The 22,112-nt window shown below is 45.3% G+C and overlaps 1 protein-coding gene across 1 annotated transcript; it reads left to right on the plus strand.

Annotated features, from left to right (window-relative positions):
- The first annotated feature begins 707 nt into the window (after positions 1-707).
- LOC142802893 (E3 ubiquitin-protein ligase MARCHF3-like) lies at positions 708-20,486 on the plus strand. Its single transcript, XM_075887973.1, has 5 exons — positions 708-888; positions 4,280-4,389; positions 15,668-15,882; positions 18,083-18,170; positions 20,469-20,486. The coding sequence occupies exons 1-5, from the start codon at positions 708-710 to the stop codon at positions 20,484-20,486; spliced, it is 612 nt and encodes a 203-aa protein (XP_075744088.1).
- Positions 20,487-22,112: the final 1,626 nt, after the last annotated feature.

Genomic DNA, 22,112 nt, shown 5'->3' on the forward strand with positions numbered 1-22,112 from the left:
GCGAAGTGGATGCATCGTGTGTATGAAGGAGAGGAGAAAATCACCTCGTCTTTAAACGTGGGGTGGTGAGTGGCCCTTTAGAGAACCATAGACTTTTCCATTGTATCCCTCCCTTGCTTGTACGTGAGCGCCTATAAATTCACGTATGCAAACTGCCCCCTACTTCATCCTTGCAAACATCCCACTACGACCCGTAACCGATTTACCACGTCACCGACCATAAAGTCGTTATAATGAAGGGGAAACGGAAGCGACGTAAAGCTGCTACTCACGAATAATAAAATGTCTTGCATAAGTATATGCAATGTTTGTCACGTCTTTGATGATATAGTGGGCGCTATTCGCGGTTGGTTCACGGTTTAGCAATGAAACCCTCCAACGCTTCGCCCCACTCATCATCAATCGCTCCGTGGCTATGCTGTGATTGTTTTTTATGGCCGCCTGATTGCCGCTGACTACTAAGTCCACTTCTGTTTGTGCTATGGTTACCGCTCTAGATATCTCCCCCGCATTCTTTATACTTGTTGTGATTGCCGTAGCGCATATTTGGACTTTTTTTCGTGGTCAGTGTCATAGATAAAATAGAACGCTGCACCACTCTTCATTGAAAGTGATGTGTGAAACCTGTATTTGTAAAAAGGAACCACTGGATGATGGACTTTGTGCAGATAAGTGGCCGTGGAATTGTACGAGTACAAACTGCCAACATGAGTACAGGGGACGCCTTAGCGTGCACATCGGCGACAGCGGTGACACCTCTAGAAGATCCGGAAGCAGGAGACGGGGGTGTACGTGAAAGTGGCAGTGCAATGTCTGTGGGACCCACGTGCCGAATCTGCTTTCGAGGATGCTTGGAGGAAGCGCTGCGCCAGCCCTGCAACTGTCGAGGTAAGAAAAAACGCTCCAATGTTCCTTCACGTTGGACCTGCAGAGTGCATTTCACCACACCATTTAAGGTGCGAACGTCGCTATACTTATACTATGCCAGTGAAAATCGTACAACATGTATGTTCCGATCGAAACGTTGGTTCAACGACCAGTTTGACTACGTCAGCATTGCCAAAAATATGTTAGTACTGAAAAACTCCGCCATTGACTGGAGATCATAAGGCAGGACAATGAGAAGGTTGTTATTTAAAAAGAATCACTGGGCTTCAGGAGACGCAGCTGCCAAAATCTACGTAACTTCAGTGAAGGTTTTCTCATGTTATCGCTAACGTGTATTTATTTGTTTGGAGCGAAGAAACAATAGCCATCTGGAAAAACTTTGTGAGCTTGCCCTGTGATGTACTCTTGCACAGTGCGAAATAAATCATAAGAAAGAGCGGGTCATAGGTCGTGACACTTGGAAATCACTCCTGTATCCGAGCATGAAGACGGTTGTGATACCTACATCAAGTGGAACCTGTTGTAGTCATACCGTGTAGTTAAGCAGACATAATAAAGAAACCAAATGTGAACAATGCCATGGGTGAACGCGAATAAACCAAGCTTGTCTCAAGGTGAAAGCAACTATTGCGAGAAGAATGCCGGGGCAGTGTCGCCCTCGTGAAGCACGCGGCAGCACGCAGGCCACAGTCATCGTGAGAAGCAAGTGACAAGTATTGACCTTACCTCGAGGTGCGCGTTTACACCTGATCGCGGTTCTCTCTGACCTGCAAAGAGTGGTGCATCGTTGAGGAGAACAAACCGACAAAGCCTACGAGGAGGTAGAGAAACTAATTGAGATTAGACTAGTTTCAAGGTTAAAGTACCCGCAATATCGTTTTCTAGCTTTGAAACGGCAGGAGTAGAGCCGTCGCTCATAGATAACGCTATGTATATGTTCAGAGAAGATATATGCCGAGGTGAATGACGAGAATGAGAAGCATAAGAGTGAGTTAGGTGAGATGTAACGCGAAAAGGCTGACCGGGGGGGGGGGGGGGAGAAGTCGCGTTTGTTGACGTACTCCCCCCTTCCGGATTGTTGGTCTCTGCCATTGTGTAGCTTTGTATGCATTGTACACGTGGAACGTGGCCATATCGTTAAAAGTGCAAAAACTGTGCTTAATAGATCTAATGAACATACAGTGAGAAAACCCTGATCAATCGAGAATGAAGTGCTCCTTGGCGAGGACGATAAAGCAGGTTCCCGCCTTGATTGTGAAGTCTTGCTCTACCTCGCTGCCGTTGTCTTAAAGCAGCTCTTCCGATATATCAAAATACTTTCACGGCCACAATCGAGCTACAAAGTGAATGGCTTGTCAAGAGCTACCTTACACCGTATCGTATCATCTTAATGGCATTGCACGAGAAGAAATAGAAGTGGTGCTCTCAATGTGTTTATATGTTTATTTTGTACATACTACAGTAATCAATATCGCTACTAGAGAAGTAGGAAAAAATATTTATTTATTAATTCTGTAACCCTCACTTGAGGGTCATTACAGGGAGGAATATAAACACAAAACAAAAACAATACACGATGACAAAACAGACATTACGTTTCATTTCTGGTAGTACAATTCTAGCGAACACTCAAACTCTTTGACATTTGCGCTAGTAACAGCGTACTCTGGAAGTCTATTCCACACTTCTATACTATACGGAAAAAAAGAATTTTTAAAGCCATCCAGACGCGCCCAAAAAGGCCTTATTGGGTGACTATGGTTCAACCAAGCTCCTCGTTTGGGTGCAGGTTGTATGTATGTGTCTTTATTTATTTTGATTTCGCCTCTTATAATTTGAAACAGCAGTTTTAACCTTTGCTTTTCGCGGCGCACTTGCAGGGGTTCTAGCGCACAAGATTTTAACAAATTTGTGACGGATTCTGTCCTCCGGTACCGCGAGCAAATGAAGCGCACTGCTAGCCTTTGAATTTTTTCTATTTTATCTCTCAGTGACTGCTGATGAGGACTCCATGCAGAAGACGCATACTTCTAAATCGGGCGAACAAATGTCTTATATGAAAGTAATTTGACCTCTCTAGGGGCATCTTCGAGTTTTTTCCTCAAGTAAAACGACTTCCTTTAGGCCTTTGAACACACGTCCTCAACATGTGTGTGCCACCCCAAATCGCTGGTAATAGTCACCCCCAGGTATTTAAAGCTGTGTGTCCTGGTCAGAAGGCTATTTTCGATTTTATAATCATATGCGAGTACGGATTTTTTCTTATTTATATGGGTGAACGTAGTCTTTGAAAAGTTAATTTCCATCCCCCACTGGGTGCACCAATTATGCAAGGCTTGCAGACAGCGATTAATTTTGATTTGGTCGTTTGCGTTAGTTACAGGAGCGTAAATTAAACAATCGTCTGCAAAAAGTTTGATTTTCACCGGGCTTTCGACAACTACGGAAATATTATTTATAAAAATTAAAAACAACAAAGGACCCAGCACAGACCCCTGTGGGACACCAGACAGTACTTTCAATGAACTAGATGTGCAATCATCTACACGTATTTTTTGTTGACGGTTCTCCAAATACGCGGCTATCCAATTTAGTATATCTGAGCTAAGTCCCAGTTGCTGAAGCTTAAAATTTAATTTGCTATGAGGAACTTTATCAAATGCTTTGTTGAAATCTACACAAATGACGTCTATTTGTTGTCGACCTTGGAGAGATAAATAAAAATCATGAACTGTTTCTACCAGTTGAGTAACAGTTGACAACGCCTTCCTGAATCCGTGTTGATGGGAATAAAAAAACTCTTTTGACTCAAGAAAAATAATAATGTGCCTTGCCATGAAGTGTTCTATGATTTTGCAACACACAGAGGTCAGTGAAACGGGGCGATAATTGTTCACATGAAGTCGATTGCCAGCTTTGTATATAGGCTTTACAATTGCAGTGCTCCAGTCTTGCGGTAATGAGGATGTTTCAAGAGATTTTCTGAAAATGATTGTTAAATAAAAGGACGACCATTCGGCATACCGTCGTAAGAATTCACTGGGAATTTTGTCTGGTCCAGTTGCCTTTTTAGTGTCAAGCCCTAGCAAGTGACTGAACACCCCTTCCTGCATGATAGCTAAGGGCTCCAGTGTAATATATTACACTATTCAGAGTATATACCAAAAATATTTCCAATATATTACAATTCAGTAAAACATAGACAAGGCGCTTTTGCGTTCATTTTTTTTTAGGTCGAGAATTCTGGCAATAACTGGTGTACTATGCACTTGATGCGTTCATGCATACGTGTATCACACCAATAACCTCAATTTATTGGCACATTGCATGTCGCACTGGAGTCCCGGTTCAGCAGCGAGCACTGAAGAGCCTTTTGTTATTACGTGCGCAGGGAGCATTGGCTTGGTGCACGCTTCGTGCCTCGAGAAGTGGGTGTCGCAGCGCAGAAATGCTCGATGCGACATTTGCGCCTTCGCCTACGAGGTGGAGGAACGCTCAAAGGTATTGCAATATGTTATACAAAGGCTATGCGAACTACGGCCACTATCCTAGCATTCTCAATATGTGGTTTGGGCACACATAGGTGTATATCTTCCCTGGGTAAAGCGTTTGTGATTAGAAAATACCTCAAAGGGTCTCTTACGCATCACAAGGAGAAATACGTCATCTGTTTATTCTCGGTCGATGTATTGAATCTCCCGCGCCCCCTTGTGAAATCTTTCTGCACCTAACGTGCTTTCGCCACAAGTTATCGGCACACCGACAGTGTTCCAGGATTACGTCAATCTGTTACATCATAATGACGTCTTCTAGAGACGAATATTTACGCTCGTAACATTTTACAACTTCGGCTTATGGTAAATCCACTGTTTCATGCTGCATGGTCACGAAGTTAATAATACAGGGCTAAAATAACGTAGACAATACTGCAAACTGTTGCAACAATTACTATGGTCTAAAATCATGTTAAGTACAGATATTACCAAGTATTCACAATAACTTCAATAAACTCACGAGAAACGTTTATCTAACATCATGCTGATGTCAGCGCCGTCCACCAGGAGGCGATTCAGCTACGGCAAGCACACAATTGTCGAGGTGCTGATACACTTTCTTGCGCTGCACGAGAAGGGCCGAGGAAATCATCTGCTTGCCCGTGCTCTCAGAGGTTTCCCGATAGTGTAACTGTATTAAGCGCCGGATTCACAAATGCACCATGACCAATACACAAGAACTGTACGATGTGCGTAAAATACCAGCCAAATTCTACCATCCGTGCAAACGACCGACACTCGTAATATTGAAATATTGAATTTGTTGCGTAACTGGTGCTGTGGATTACTGCGCCAACGCCGACGGTCAATTCTCACTTTCGATGATGCACGTAAGTAAGGCTTCCGCCTTAATGAAGAGCGGTTGAAAACTTGATTCATTACAATACCAATAACTCGGTCGGTCCGGAGAGCACATAAAAATAGTTCATTTTCGTACTTGCCACCCAATTCCTAAAATTTCAATGCGCTACAGGTCACAAATATTCTACATACATATATATGTTTTTTTTTATTTTGGTCACATTGGCTGAATACACTCCACTGACCTGCCCGGGCCTGAACACAAGTAATCAAATGTTTATGTTGATAACCTGCTGTGTTACCTTCAATGATTGGCTTTAAGCTTAGTGACGTGATGTTTATCACTGCACCAGGGCCATTGTGGCGTCCCTTCCTTCGTTTTCGTTCTTGTGCTATGGATGGATGGATGGATGCTATGAGCGTCCCCTTTATAACGGGGTTAGGGTGGCTAGAATATGAGGTGTGAAAAGCGGCCGCAGAAACCGGTCCCCAAGGCGCGCCGATGCCGCTTGGGGCGCTGCACGCACCGGCGCGGGTAGCCTTTCGCAGGCGATGTACGAATGAGCGCGCGCTGCTCGCCGCAGCGCGCTGCTCGCCGCAGAAAAACGAAGCAGTTTTAGCTGCCTATAGGCAGCTAAAACTCATCTGAGTTAATGTATACATTAACTCAGATGAGTCACGCATTAAGAGCGCCAAAATTTACCTATACCGCTAAGCGTGTGACTTGAGAATTGTTCCCAGCAGCATAAATTTAGCAGACACTTTTTCACAAAAACACAACTTTATTTCCACGCATGCCATTCATGCACTGCCACTAGAGTACGCATGGCTTTACTCTCCGCCCTTTCTTTTCGTCTTCCTTTTGGTTCATCCCTTTCAAAAAAAAGTGGACACGAGTGAGGCAATAAAATCGCACCACACTTTTCGTCAAAAAAGCAGCATGCTTTGCGCAACCAATTTGTTGCGTCTCGCCTATCCCCTTCATCATCTCAACGGCCGATTTGGCATGAAGACGTGATGTGCTCAAGAAGCGAGTGATTTTGTTCTCAAGGGATAATATCAGGTTATAGAAGGAATTCGACGGATACAAAAGTCCTCCGAGATCCCACAGCTTGCTTGCCTGGGCTGGGAGATTTCCTGGCACATTTTCTTTAGAAGCAAGGCAGGCGTTCTTGCAATCATCACAATTACTACGAAGTACACGCTTTCTTGCGACATAACCTGCGACATAATACACAAGGCGGGCGTCACTTCGCTCAACAGTGTATGACGCATGATCTACAGACACTTCTAGCACGTCAGATGAAAGTCTTTCGTTGTCTTCGTTGTGATCTTCCACCTCGTGCAGCATTTCTTCCAGAGAGAGAAGAGATTCCACCACTCCGTCAGCTACATTGCCACCCTTCGGACTCTTTGCCAGGCTATAGAAGCTGAGGCATCTATAAATAAACAATGCATATTTTACTCACAACAGCAGTCAAACATAATCAGATGCGTAACAAGTTTATACGACATGCAACATAAGGCGTAAAATTTGATAATAAAATACCTCGTGATAACAACAAACTGTGCAGGGGTTGGGTGATCATTGCCACCACCTGCCTGCCGCACGATTCCGAAACAGCGCTCAAGGCAGTCTTGGCTTAGGCGAGCCGTCATGAGATACTTGAAATGTACTTCCTCACACAGGTACTCCAGGAGGTGCTTCGTACTTTTCAACGTCACACGCAAACCCACTGCGGTACTTTTGCTTAGAAAGCCAAGTCCTCTTGCGTGAGCTTCCCACAAATCGAGGAACTTTAGTGCCTGGTCAAGCACAGCTTCCTTTCGGCTGTGAAGCCTGAAATAATGTTTATGTATGAAGCGTAGAAACTTTGTCTGGACTAATTATCGACAGGGTAAATATTTCACTCTTACCGTAAAGCTTCTGCTGGAAACCTGGATGTCATCACCTCGATTAGTTCCGCCATGAGACCAATAACGAGTCTTGTTGGCTCAACATTTGTGTATTGCTCCTCGATCTGATCTTTGTAAAAATCTAAGCACCGAGTCACTTGGGCACTGAAAACATGAAATGTTAAGTCCACACGCATTTTCTCGAATCCATTTGGAAAGATATGTGATCGAGTCAGCTTTGGTGCCACTTTCAAGGTGATGGCACTGCTGTCAAGTTTCCACATGGTTGACACATGATCCCAGTGGGCCTGTAAAATTTCCACATTGCATCAGGAACTGTTAAGGATTCAAATTAGCATTGAGAAGTACGCATTATGCATAAAAATTCCACAGAAATATTAGAGCCAACTTGCCCTTCCGTTGTGGGTGTTGAAGCCCTGCTTCATCATTGTGTTTCTCACGCACTTCATGAGGTGAGGGAAGTCCGATATAAAGTACAAAAATCGGTGTTTGTTGCACGGATGAACAACTCTGCACTGAATGTCATTGAGGGTGGCGCGTATCCCCAGGATGTTCCACATAGATCTGTTCCAGGGCGCACCATCACAGCAAATGTAATCCACGTAGAGGCCGGCTTGCTCACACAAAATTGTAGCTTCTACCAAAAGTTTTGTCAACAGCCTGGCTTTTACGTTCCCGCTGGATGAAAACACACCTGAAGAGAAATAGAGCATTACAAAACGCTTCGGCATATGTGCCTTAACAGTGCAAAAAATATATTACCAATGATTTGTGTCCATTTCCCCACAAATGGTTGGAACATTATGACAAGCCCATGGTCAGCTTTGCGGTGTCTTTCATTGGCATCGGTAAACTTGCCGAGGTCGACAAAGCCTTCAATATTGCTGGACGACTGCAAGTCCAGATGAGCAGAGAGTTTCATTTCATCCACTACTATGCCCCCATGCCTCTCCATTTCATCCATGTCTTTAACTTTTTTCTTCAGACAGCTCAGGAGTTTGGTATTAAACCCATAAGCAGCAGCGAATCCCTGTAGATAAAAACATTAGGAACCATCTCTATACTGCACACCATATGCAATCACATACCTTGATGTATTTTTGAAGGCAAGCACGGCTTGGCAGGACAAGAATTCTGTGTGCTCTAAGATGCTCATACAGTCGTGCACTTTTCATTCTGAGGATGATGCACTCAAGGAGCCATTCTTTATTGTAGTTATATCCGCGCAAGGACCTTCGTTTGGCAGCGTCAAAACAAGCCTGCACCGCAGCCCGTTGCTTTTTTGGAAGAAGTTTCAGCTGAAATAATTAAGAAGCTATTAGTAATGAATCTATAACAACTTAATGGGACAGTGTACCTTTTCCTCTAACACAGATGCAATGATTTGTGAAGTCTTTTCTCGCATCTTCTTCAGGGCATCCTGCAAGGTAAGCAGCTTCATTTTCTTTTTCTTCAACGTACGAACAGCCCATTTCAGTCGTTGTGCAGCTGTTCTTGCAAGTGGCCGCTTAGTCTTTTTTTTTTTTAGACGGAGCAGACGAGCCTTCAGAAGGTTTCTGCATTTTCTGCAGGCAGTACAACGTCCAGATGAGCCATCTGTAAAGTGTACCATAATCGGTGGATAAGTCTAACCAAAGCAGGGACAGGTATCTACAGGCTCAAATAAAATATTTTAGGCAGGGTTTGCGCAACTGCGATATCTCATAATACCTTGTAGCGAAATCGATGAGGAACCATCGCAAGAAAGGGAGAAGACACGATTTTGAGATAGCTTCGCCTTGCTTTCCAAATTCAGTGGTTGGAACTCTTCCATTGTCCCAATTCCTACGCAGGGTGTCAATGTGTCTGCATACTTGAGAAGATCCTGTGCTTGGCTCACTGTCTGACAGCCACTTTTTTTGAATAGGAACCCGTTCAGAAAGATGCTGCACTGAGCAGCTGCTCCTTCCTCAGCTTCAAACAACACTATCTTGTTGTGAATAACAGGAGGTGTTAAATCTCTGTCCAATTTAGCGGTCTGGTAGCATAATGCATTCGTTTGCTCGAACTTCTGCATCGACCACAACTCGCTAGGACGGTGAAGCATAGCACTTAAGGAATGCAGCTGTTCGGTCAACATGACGTTCTGTTCTGAAACGATCACGTCATGGTCAATCGCTGAGCCTTCTTCGACATTGTCGTGGTTCACACTAATTCTTTTACTCGAAACAGCACTTTCAGCCACGCTTTTCCGTCTCTTTCTCTCCTTGGGCAGAGCTTTCGTCAAGTATTTAGGCAAATTAGGAAAAATCGTCGGCACGGCGTCATTTGTTAAGGTCGGCACAGCGCGCGGCATGTATACATCTTCACCATTAATCCTATGTTTGAACGTACGCACGACAAATCTGTGAAAAAGAAAAGAGAAAAGGACAGCCAATTGGTTATGTTGCAATGCAGCATGTGACACGTGGAACGCAAGTAAGCAAAATTGGTCTCTTGCTCGGGTGTGCGAACACCGTGCCTTCTATTTTTTGTACATACCTTGGGTCGAAGTGCTTCTCGCACACTGCGGAGTTCTCGTCAAGCTGTTTGTCCGCTCTTGGAATAGCACGAATCCATTTGTCGAACAGCACACTACACGTGGGAGCTCGGAAAAGGGAAACTTTCTCTCCTGAAGAATTATAATATCCAGTGTTGCAGCCAGGCACAAAGCACCAACGTTGCGTCTTCTTTTTTGTCGTTGACATCTTCGGACATTTCAGAGAGACTCAACGCAATCACCGATCGACGACATACTTGTAAGACAGTGCGACTGCTAACGAAAAAAATTATGGCGCGACTGAAGCAAACCCAGCGAAGTGCGCCGCTCACTACCCGCGCCGCTGCCATCAGCGCCCCTAGCGGCATCGGCGCGCCGAAGGACCCTCTCCGCCAAGCGAAAGGCGCCCCGCTCATCACACCTCCCCATTCTAGCCACCCTAACGGGGTGGTGACAAGTATGCCACCAGGCTCGACAAAAAAAAAAAAACCTTTTTTTTTTTGTTATGTTGGCCTAATGCCTCTACTTCGATAAATTCTATCTTAATGGAAAAAAAGGTAAATTTTCAGCTTAAGTTCTCTGCCATTTACGGCACACTGTCCATATTTTATTTTTCCAATATTTATTTTTGTCCTTTCTCTCTAATTTTCTGCCACCAATACTCTAACCGTCTCTTACTTATTTCAATCGCGGGTGTGTTCAGCTTTCCATTGTTGTCCCTAAAACCCAAGGCTTCCTGTAGGCTCGTGCCCAAACGTACACCTGGGTGGATATCTCCACATTCAATCAGAACATGCTCCGCCGTTTCCTTATCTTTCCCGCAGCATGTGCATTGTTCTTCTTCTTTACTGAATCTTGCTTTATAACTACGCGTTCTAAGGCAACCCGATCTCGCTTCAAACAGTAAAGCGCTTCCCCTTGAATTATCGTAAAATGCCTCCCTCCTTATTTCATTTTTGCCCTTTCGGTAGTTACTCAAAGCCGGTTTTTTCTCCATAGCTGCCATCCAGTAAATCCTCTCCGCCTCCCTGACTTTTCCCTTAACGCTCTTTGTTGACATAGGGCTTACAATACCAGCCGTATACTTACTAGTGAGTCTTCTAGTTCTTTTTCTCCACTGTGTGTCCACGATCTTCCTATACAAATAACGGAACACCTTCTCTGCCCATCTACTCTCCTTCATATTTCTTAGCCTTTCTTCGAACCTTATTTTGCTCTGCGCTTCCCTCGCCTCAAAACCTGCCCACCCCATATCGCCCTTTACAGCCCCGTTTGTCGTCTTCCCGTGAGCACCCAACGCGAGGCGTCCCACAGTCCTTTGATTTACATCCATTCCCGCTTGCACCTCTGCCCTCATGCACACCACTGAGTTCCCAAAAGTAAGCCCTGGAACCATTACACCCTTCCACAGACCTCGAAGCACCTCATACCTATTGTATCCCCACAACGCTCTGTGCTTCATTATTGCCGCATTCCTCTTTCCTTTTGCTGCCGAGGCTTTTTCCTGTACCTCCATGTATCTATCACTCTCATTTACCCATACTCCAAGGTACTTGTATTCACTTACCCTCGGTATTTCTTGGCCTTGTATGGACACCGTCTGATCACAGGGATCATTGAATACCATCAATCCACACTTCGTTACACTGAATCCTAGTCCAAGAGCTTCACCTTCCCTTCCGCATATATTCGCCAGCTGCTGTATATCATCTCGACTGTCCGCAAATAAGACGATATCGTCCGCATAAAATAAACCTGGAAGCTTCTGCTCAATCATCATGCCGCCCTGTTTGTGTGACAGATTAAAACCAATGTTGCTACCTTCTAGCGCTTTTTCCATACTCACCATGTACAGCATGAATAACAGCGGGGACAAAGGACATCCCTGTCTCAGACCCCTGCTAACCTCAACGTTCTCTTTGCTACGCATTCCTTCCCACTCTATGCAAACTGTATTTTCTCGGTATATCTCCCTCAAAATCTGTATACAGTCGTCGCCCATGCCCATTCCTTTCAATATATCCCACAAAATTTCCTGATTAACGTTGTCTTATGCCCCAGTGATGTCTAGAAAAGCCACGTACAAGGGCCTATTCTCTATTTTGGATATTTCTATACACTGAGTGAGAACAAACAGGTTATCGTCCAACCGCCTGTCGACTCGAAATCCGTTCTGAAGTTCTCCCAAAATATCGTTATGTTCGGCCCATGTTTCTATTTTCATTTTTACTGCTTGCATCGCCATCCTGTATAGTACCGATGTAATGGTTAGTGGTCTATACGAGCGAATCTTGTCCTTTTCTCCCTTGCCTTTATAGATTAAGTTCATTCTACTTTGTCGCCAACTGTCCGGTATTTGTCCGTCCTTTAAGCTTTTTTCTACTGCTTTTAACAATGCTTCTTTAGTGTTATGTCCTAGTTCGTTAATGAGGCTAACGGGAATCCCATCTAAACCCGCGGCAGTGCGCTTTGGAATTTTTCCTTCGGCCTTTTTCCAGTTGAAATTATCAAGTACTAGCTCTTCCTCTGTTGCTTTCTCCGCCACACTTTTACTCACCGGGGAGATCCCCTGGACGCTCTTTTGAAACGAATCGGCTGTTACCTTTTGGATGTAACCTAGCGCTTCGTACCCTTCCAATTGATTTCCTCCTTCATCTAGAATATGTTGTTGCGTTGTGACAGACTTCCTACCTAGCGCCTTTATGTGGCTCCAAAAAATCCTAGGCGCGGCCTCCTTTTTTTCGTGTATCTCTGTCATCCAGCGTTCACTTTCACCTTTAATTTTTGCCTCTACGAATTTCTGTACAAGGGATTTTTTCTCTAAATATATTTCCCATATTTTTTTGACTTCGTCCTGCGGCCGCTTCTCCTTTTTTGCCTTTCTATGCTCCCGTGAGGCTTCGCGTCACTTCTCGATCGCCTCCCGGATTTCCTTGTTCCACCAACTTTTTGGCTTCCTTTTTCCTTTCCAGCAAACAGTTTTCTTCTCTTTCCCTATCTCCTTCATCATTAGATGTAACAGCTCACTATACTCCCAGTCCTTGCCTGGTATTTCGCCTACTTCTTCCTCGACTCTTGCAGCTATATTTATTATTTGTTTGTCATTTAAATACGAGCTGCCAGACTTTGATTCTATGCTCATATTTTCAGTTTCGTATCCCATTTGTAATGTTATTCGTTTATGATCACTACCCAAGCTGTTAATGCCTTCCTCGTCTATCCTCATTTCTGTCAGTTTGTGGTAAATTCCTTCAGTCATGAGACAATAATCAATACTTGATTGCTTGTTTCCGACTTCCCATGTGATCTGGCCGTCACATTTAGGCCCCGTGTTAACTATCTCCAGACTATGTTGCTCGCAAAGATCTAGTAATAACTTCCCATTGGTGTCTGAATATCCGTCAAGGTCATGTATGTGGGCATTCATGTCCCCTAGAAGGATGATTTCGGCCCCATTACCAAATTCCTTAATATCCGCACTCATGCAATCCACTATCTCCTGATTCTTTTCTCTGCAGTTATTCCCCGTCCACAAGTAGGCTACCCCTAGCCACGTTTCCTTTCCACCTACTGTGCCCCGAACCCAGAGGTGCTCTGAACACGTCTGTTTCACTCTAACCCCTTTGGCTCCGCGGTGAATTAGCATTCCTACACCCCAACCTTTCCTTTCCGATATGGTCCTGTTACACCCTTCCCAAACATAATTTTTAATATGTGGTGGCTCTTCCAAGTCTCTAAGGTGTGTTTCTGTAACCGCATACACGCCTATCTGTTCTTTGTTTAACTGCTCCTCAATCTCTAACCATTTTGCCTTCTTTCTGCCACCCTGCATGTTTATGTAACTAATTGCAACACGCGCCTTTTTCCTTTTTCTTTTACCTTTTTTCTGGTTTTTCGCAATTCTACCTGTCAAAGCGTCCTCCTGGTTGCTTTCCCTGTTACGAGCTACCCCGGACTCCGAAGGGCCCGTGAGCCCCCCAAAAAAGCTACTGCGCGTCCTGCCAGTGGCCAGCCCACCTCGTGTCCAAGCCTCTTATCGAAATGAATCCTGTCTCTTTGGAATCCACCCCACCTGTGCACTTCCCTGTTTAAATCCACTACCTCGAAACCCTTCTCTCGACTAATCCGCCATATCTCCTTGTTTGCGTCGACAACCGCTCTTCGCAGGTTGACGTTGCGCACCGGTACTTCCGGTACTGTGCATACTACAATTTGCACCTGGGGGGACACGGTGCGCATGTCATCCACCCCTCTCGCCAAGGCCGTCGCTAGTCCTGACGATTCTTTTTTCAGGACGTCATTTAACCCTCCCGCAATTACAACGAGGTTACGATTGCCAGCCTTAACTGCGAGTTGTTCACCCGCTTGACTCATTACTGTCCCCAGCGTTTGTCCTGGGAACGTCCCTATCGCAACTCTCTTGTCGCCTTTCACCCTTTCTTTGATTGCCGCTGCGCATCGGACCAAATTTGAGTCACCGGCGATGATGACCTGTTCAGACATTCCTTCTGAAACCTGCACCTGGCTGCTGACTAGGTGACTAGCGTGAGTCACGGCTGCTGGTTTGCTCCCTCCCTCTCTCAAAACTACTTCCCGGTAGCTGGGCGCTGTGGCCAATGTATCTGCCTTTGTCATGCCTGTTTCCTTCATCTCTCCCGCACGGGGGGTCGTCGCCATAATGCTTCCGCCGTCACCTGCGTCTTCGTTCCCTTTCACGACCTTCGATAGGCCCTTCTCGGCTGCCCGGAGCCTTTCTTCCATGGCTGACGTTTTCTCTCGCTCCTTCGCCAATGCATTCTCCAGCGCTGCGATTTTCTCCATGAGCCCACTCTGGACCGCCATCATAGAGATGGCGCCCACTCTGGACCGCCATCTATTCCTGAGCGAAAGAACGCCTTCTCGCGGGTAACGTAGGTGTTTTATTTATTTATTTAATTATTTATTTATTTATTTATTTATTTATTTATTTATTTATTGACAAATAACTTACAGGCCTCGCGTAGGCATCGTGTAAAATGGGTCGATACAAAGTAAGAACAACTTACAATGACATCAAAAACAAAGTCATAGGCTGCAGGACACACAATTAGGTTCAAAGGGGGTTTTGGGAAGTTAAACCCCACATATCAATCAATCAATCAATCAATCAGGAACAATGTATGTATAACATGCAGAAATTAATAGCATGTACAGCAAGATAATTTTTATTACAAAAGTAGTCTATTTTCAAGTGTATTGATATCTTGTCAAATAATTTCGTCTTGGAAGCGTGATTGCTTGAAGGGAGCCTGAAATGGCTCTGACAATTTTCTACAAACACATTGGGCCGATAGACCAAGCCCCAAGGATAACTTAGAGACCCATTTGACCTCTCTGCGTAAAGTGTAATTTCTTGCAACGCTTCAAAGCTGCGAATCACTCCAGACCACTGCAGATTGCAGCGACTCGGCCAAACGTGTTTCCGCCACCCATACACAACCGACAAGCTCTGCCACAATGGCGTCATTGTTTCCAGCTGATCTGATTGGCTGTGGAACGCTTAGGACAGACTGCCGGTATCGGATCGGCGGCGGGATTTACGCGTATACGGACTCACGGCACATCGTGACGCAGGCACCGTGAAGGCGGAGCGTAGGAGGAGGGTGCTTCTTGTAGTACTCGTAACTCCGTTAATAATGGGTGTTAATAATGAACTCTGGTGCCAACGATTTGCTCCAGTAGTGCTCTAATCAAAAACTCATTGTGAAAAAACCGTTTTAGGGACACCCTTTATGAAAGGTGATTTGTTAAAGTGAATCACTTTCTCCGTCATATAAGACCACTGCCTCAGTCGCTGGTCACACATGTATCATCATCATCATCATCATCATCATCATAATCATCATCATCATCAGCCTGACTACGTCCACTGCAGGCTGATGATGGTATGTATACAGGCCTCCAAAGCAGAATAGTTGTAAAAACACCTTCACCCACCTGTCGCCTGCAGACGTACTTCGAGCTGTTGTGTGACCGTGAGGCCCGCAGTCGTCCTATGGGCTACTTCTTGCGCGCTGTGGGCCTGCTCCTGTGCGTGCTCTTCCTGCTGCCCATGAGCTGCGCCTTCATCGCCGGCCTGCATTACTCGCTGCTCTCGGTCTCGCTGTACGTCTTCAGCGTGGGCCACAGCATGTTCTGGTTCCGCAGACCCGTGCTCTTCTTCATGTGAGTGTGTACAGATTACAGTGGAATCTATTTGATACTGCATGCTCTCGCGTGCACTGAAAAATAAAAACATATAATTGAAAAATTGTTTTATTCGAAACAAGGTGCAAATTTTCATACAGCAGTTCATACTTGGCCGAGGACTTGTTTTTAAAAAACAACTTTAGGATAGGCCATCACTTTGCCTTGAACTATTTTTTTGTTTGTATTTCGCTGACGCTTGGGGAGCTTCTCTAAACTCGCCGAACCAAGTTCTGCCTTAATCACTGAACTCTTCACTTGAGATACGGAATGCGCCTAAAACTTTCAGTGCTTAGTAAGTTGTTATTGGTCGATGATAGTCATTGTGAACCATCAACTATTCATTGTGGTCATGACTGAGACATCTTTAGCGAAAACATCTGCTATGATGTCTTTCGCAGCGCGTGATTCGCATGTCACCAGTTGGTTGTCAGCCGGTACAAACTCTTCCAGAATATCGTCGACGTGGAGGTCGCCCCAGCTCGGGATTTAAATTTGACGCCGCATTTTTCGCACCACTCCCCCCCCCCCCCCCCCCCCCCTCATGTCTCTCGCACACACACGCTCGAGCGCGCACCCGCATGGAGGGGTGCCCGAACTCTCACACACATGCACGCATGCTTGCACCGACGCCCACACTCACACACACAAAGTCACTAATGTAATATCTCTTCGCGGAAATATTTACAGCACGTAAAGCTTTCAGACAATTTCGTGATCGTATTATTCAAGCGCATGCAAATGACGAACACATTAGCCCTACAAAAGTGCATTACCCTTATGTGGCGTCTACCAGGAACAGAAAAAAACGGGCCCCGTATCTGCATGTCTCACTGCAAATGTGGTTGAATCTTGCGTATGAAGAGAGTGAATGAAATGTTTATTTGATGGTTCTGCGCGAGAAGATCGGTGAATTGTATTCTGGAGGCACTGCGTTAAAGTGTCTCGATCTGTGCAGCGAAGGCGAACGAGCGCGTCGAGGCACCTTATAGTAACTGTATGTGGTTCCTAGGGACCCAGTTACTCTAAGGCACATAGGACACGATCGCTGTCTGGCAGTTATCTTCGAAAACGAAGGAAGGCGTGTGCGCCTGTCTCAGAGACGATAAGGTGTAGAACGCAAAACGACGGGCAGGTGCCACCACCGTGTCGTCTTTGCAAAGCGTTGGAACCACTTGCCTGTTTGGGCATAACGTCGCATTGTCAGCGCAGCGGGATAAACGCTACGGTCCCTAGAATTACTTATGTATGCTTTCTCTAGAATAAAGACACACATACAGAATATTGACGTGTTGTTATGGTGCCTCAGGTATGCGCAATAATTGTTTCTTAATTGACAATCGCACAAGTACGAACGCTGAAACTTCAGCAATATCTGTGGGCACTGTGAATGGGGTTGGTCGTTCGGGGTATTGTTTGGGGCCGTTATTTTATGTGACGTTACAAATGACAAACATACTAATGTACATACAGACAGATCCAAGTATGTGCGTTGAAGTACCCCAAGAAACACTATCGTCTTTAAAAATATTCTGCCAAAAACTTACTTAGACGTATTCACTTAACGTGATTTCACTGTAGTAAGGTTACCTAAACTGCCGAGTTTATTTTCTTGAAGTGCTCAAGTGATCTTCCGTGTTGTTTGCTGCAACACTTGATGAAGTGACAGTAGCAAACAAATGTTACAGTATACAGGATTCTCTTTAGGACTAAATAATGCTGCATCGTGGTTGTCTTGTCGTGTTTTGTCTTCTTCTGTGTGTGGGGGGGGGGGGGGGGAGGGGGTGCGCGCGTGTGTGTGTGTGCGCGCGCACGCGTCGTAGTTTGGTTGCTTCAGAAACTTTCCATCTCTTCTGTTTGTAAATATTTTCTTCTTATATGTCTCCTCAGGCTCTCAGCTAGATCCCCATAAAGCAAAACGCAACCATACAGATCCCCAATACATTAGTCTGCGCGGTCATTTGGATATTTGTGTCTATATAGCACGCCATAAAACGTCGCGAGAACTAATCCAAGCACATATCACGGCAAATGGCCTTGGCCATTAACCCATCGCATGCAGGTGCGTGTTATGTTGGTGAGGCTGATTAGGCAAGTTGGAAAAATTATGCCGCGCGGTCGAGTCTACAAACGTTGGAGATTATTCTGGGATGTTCCCATTTTCTTTCTTTCAATGCAGTGAGTTTCTGAAAACTACGGTCGAGTGGAAGCGCAACTCGGCCTACTTGAAGCTTGTGCTGCCCGCTCCGTGTGTGCCCAGCGCGCCGGTAAGTGAGGTCTGTTGATACGTTCGTACATGTAAACGTTGAGCATGAGACAAATGCACGCCTAAGTAGCTTAGGCATTAGTGTTTTGCAGCGCATTGAGCACTCCTCGCAGCCAACATGAATCATAAAAACCTTTCGGTGCACGTCCTTTCGTTTGTCGTTGCGTCGACGACACTGTCTCATATATGTGTATATACTGCGACAGTCAGGCTTTTCTCATCTTGACACATGATGTCTTCGTTGAGGTGATAATGCATGGCTGCAGCTAAGTGGCACAGAATCCTTAATCAACGTTGACTCGTTAGTTTACTTTTTATTTGGCGTCTACAGCTGTTCTCTATATGGGAAGATCGCACGCCATCACAATGCATAATGTACTAATCACTTACGAGTTGCAACTCATTTTTGCAAAAATCTTTTTTTTTTTCAAGCAACACGGACTCCGCTCTGGACATTTTTGGGATACTCAGCTTAACGACTTCGACACCAACCATATCACAGAGGGTAATTTTCGATTTCAGACGGGTATTAACCCCTATAATTTTTTTAAAATACTTTCAACTGATCCCACGTCATCGTCTGACAGCTAAACATTCCTACCTACTCAGCTGACTGTTATTGGTAGCCACTGGCATAGAAAGAAGAGGTGGTTGAGAAAGTTTGTAACCCCCCTCCTACCCCGATACTTTTCAATTTTGTATCCGCATATATACCGGCGCAGATACAAACGCGCGCATGAACATAAAAAAGGCATAGATAAACCATCTTTCCTATTTCCCGCCCCCGCCTCCCCAATGAAATTTCAGACCACGCTGCAGTTGGCAAACGCTACTCCAGTACCTCCAAAGTTACTTCAGGCATACCTAAAGGCTCTGTCCTCTGACCACTCTTATTTTTAACTCTTCATCAACAATTTCGCCAGTAGTATTTCGTCCAGAATTCGCCTATTTGCGGGCGATTACGTACTCTATCGCCATAGAACTCCTACCATTCACCAAAGACTTCTGCAGAAATATGCTTACGTAGCAGAAACAAACGCGTTGCACCCTCTTACTGATAAAATGCGTAGAAATTTAACAAAATGCAAGCGTCACGAAATTATTGCACTCGAAGTTTTTCATGAGCTTATATGTTTCGACCCTTCCATGCATTGATTTGTATCGTTGTCTCAGCGTCGTTGTCAGAGACAAGCTCAGTTGGTCCCAAAACGTCATTACATTAGTAGAAGGCACATCCAACACACTTGGCTTCATTAAACGTTCTCTATGTACTCCGAGTTACATTCCTAAACTCACCCATGAGGTCAGATATAAACACGAATATGCCAGCGCAATATAAAGTCCACATCAAAAATTATTTAACGTAATACTACTAAGCACCCAGAAACGGAGCGCAATTTGTCGGCTCTGACTTGGATAGTTGGGTCAGCATTGGTGCCATAAAATTATTCATAGGCCCCGGCTAAATGAAGAAAGATGCTCAGGCTGGCATTGTTTCACGATCTTATAGACAACCACCCTGGAATTCTAACCTCCATTTTAATACAAACCGTGTGAACAACATCGGCGTTTTCATTTCATGAGCGTGCAACGAATAGCTGGCTGTACAAGCGCATTCAAAAGGTCTTTCTTTTTTCACCCTTGGTTACAAAGGAAGGCCATTGTCTTCCCGAATAAATTGCTCATAAAGGCAATATATTGAAGTTCAGAGTTTGTCACCTCATTCAAAAAATGAAGCAGATCAAAGCAGATATCTCGTACTGACCAAAATATAAAGCTTAAATGTAACAATACTCTCTCGTTCCTTAGTTAAATTTAGTATATTGGCCTGTACCGTGATAACATTTGCAGAAAAGTGTGCCTTTAAAATTATATGATCTCATTTTATTCACTTGTATAAAATGTGTAACATAACCATGCCTTTTTATACATTATGCTTCTTAAATACGTGCAACAAACGTTTTGTAAACACATGCAGAAGCGCATTGCATGCGCCGATTTTCTTCCTCTTTTTCGGTTCCAAAGAAGTGCTAATTTTTGTGTATATTAGTGCGAGCTATGGTATAATATTTCGCTACCCTGCTCTCATGTACTGGCAACTCCAGAGCTCTGAAAGGACCAGTAAGCAATCCTGACGTCGAAAAAAGTTATGAAGAAAAATACGCGCACTTTTTTTCTGAACACGCAGCTGCAAGGGTTTTCCGAATGCGTGATATATTGAATGAGTTACAGGGATGAGAACATCGGTTTCAGCTATTTCAAGTTTTCGTGCAGCCTTGGCACCCTTCTCCTTCACTAGGAAGAGAAGAAGGCGTAGCCAATCATCGAAACTCGTTTGAACCAATCGACGAGCTGAGATACTACGTCAAGTTGTGGATCGGTGACTTCGTGTCACTGCGCGGGAAAGGAGGATGGTTTAGGAGTAAAAAAAAAGAGCGGGAATCGTTTTTAAGGGGGGGGGGGGGGGTGCTCTGCATGGGGAGCAGCGCTACAACACTCGGAAAACGTAATCACCGCGGTGTACTCTACGTGTTGCCGAGCTTCTTTGGGGGGCATAAAAAAAGTCAGTGCCTGTTGACTAGCCCTTTAATTTATAATAGTGATCGTGATAAACGTGTGGGGCTATCACATACGAAAAACGTCACAAGGTATATTGCACGTCTCCAACAAAAAAAAATGACAGATCCCACGAACAGTGGGAATCGATAATATTCGAAGCACGTATGAGGAAGGTTGATATGGCACTTTAAAATCAGCATAATGTGACGAGTAGGAGGTAAATGATGCCGTACATGACTTACGCGTAATGATTATCATGTTTGGATGTTACGTCTACCTCAGTCATCTATTCTCGTAACATGATACCAAATTTAGTATATGTGGAGCAAGCGAAACGGCCGTGAGCACGCTATGAGCATGGTATGTTGTCATTTTTTTTAAACGACACCCTTGTCAGCATTACCATGTTTGCACCAGTCATATCTTTCATCATCCATTGACGTCACGTAACAGCAAATTTCGTATATGTGGAGCTAGAAAAACGGCCACGAGCGCAATATGAAGGCTCGATATACTCCAATCTAGCGTTGACGCGCACGCACGCTAGACACAGTGACGATGTTAGCAAAACGCGAGCACTCTATAGTCTGACGCCATGCAGGCGCAAACAGCGCGACCCGCGTCCGTCGGGACGCTGGCGTGGCGAGCGCTCGATGGTGGCGGACGCACTCCACATCGCCTCCGTAGATTTTCTGCTATTTCTGCGGACATCCACCTTGGTACCCCTGAAACTTCCGCTTCGCCTAGACAACACCTTCGTCCAGGTGGGTCCAGTTTTGACAACTTGAGGGACGTCCTTCACTCCCGGCTACAACGCCGCCTCTCTAAGGGCTCTCAGCCCGGCGATGGCGGCCGCTAACGTGGTTACGGGCTATGATCCTACCTCAAGCCAAATGCTGTCCATGGAGATTTCATCCTCCGAAAACACTATGCCATCAGAAGATGAATACCTCGACGACATGGTGAAACTGTGGCAACGCAAGCAAGCGAAATCGAAGTTTGCGTCTCAACAACAACGAGACGCCACGGCGGGCCACCAATCCCCGGCCTTGCAAGGAACGCCGGCGCGCCATCCCTCCGGCGGTGTGCCTACCTCTGCTCCGTCCTCGCAGCCAGCGAAGCAACGCAAGTGGCGTCCGCGTCAAACTCCTCGCCTCTCTCGCGACGACTACATCGTAGTACTGAAACCTCGCGTTCCCTGCGAGCTACGCACATTTGTCCCGGCCGATCGCGCGGGCGACGCCATCCGCAGCTACCTCGGCGACCGGACTACCACGCAAATTCAAGTGTGGCCAATCTGGGAACAGAACATCTTGGTCTGTAGCACCAACATTTTGCCTATGGCACAGCGACTCCTCGGGGACTTCCAGCTGCAAGTGGGGGA

This window comes from Rhipicephalus microplus, chromosome 3 (assembly GCF_043290135.1).
Source record: "Rhipicephalus microplus isolate Deutch F79 chromosome 3, USDA_Rmic, whole genome shotgun sequence".
Taxonomy (NCBI): Eukaryota; Metazoa; Arthropoda; class Arachnida; order Ixodida; family Ixodidae; genus Rhipicephalus; species Rhipicephalus microplus.

What these genes read in the sequence shown, in the direction of transcription:
- LOC142802893 (XM_075887973.1), top strand. Translation starts at nt 708, where the DNA reads ATGAGTACAGGGGACGCCTTAGCGTGCACATCGGCGACAGCGGTGACA. An exon ending in CCAGCCCTGCAACTGTCGAG is followed by an intron (nt 889 to 4,279) that starts GTAAGAAAAAAC and finishes TTACGTGCGCAG; the next exon opens with GGAGCATTGGCTTGGTGCAC. An exon ending in AGACCCGTGCTCTTCTTCAT is followed by an intron (nt 15,883 to 18,082) that starts GTGAGTGTGTAC and finishes CTTTCAATGCAG; the next exon opens with TGAGTTTCTGAAAACTACGG.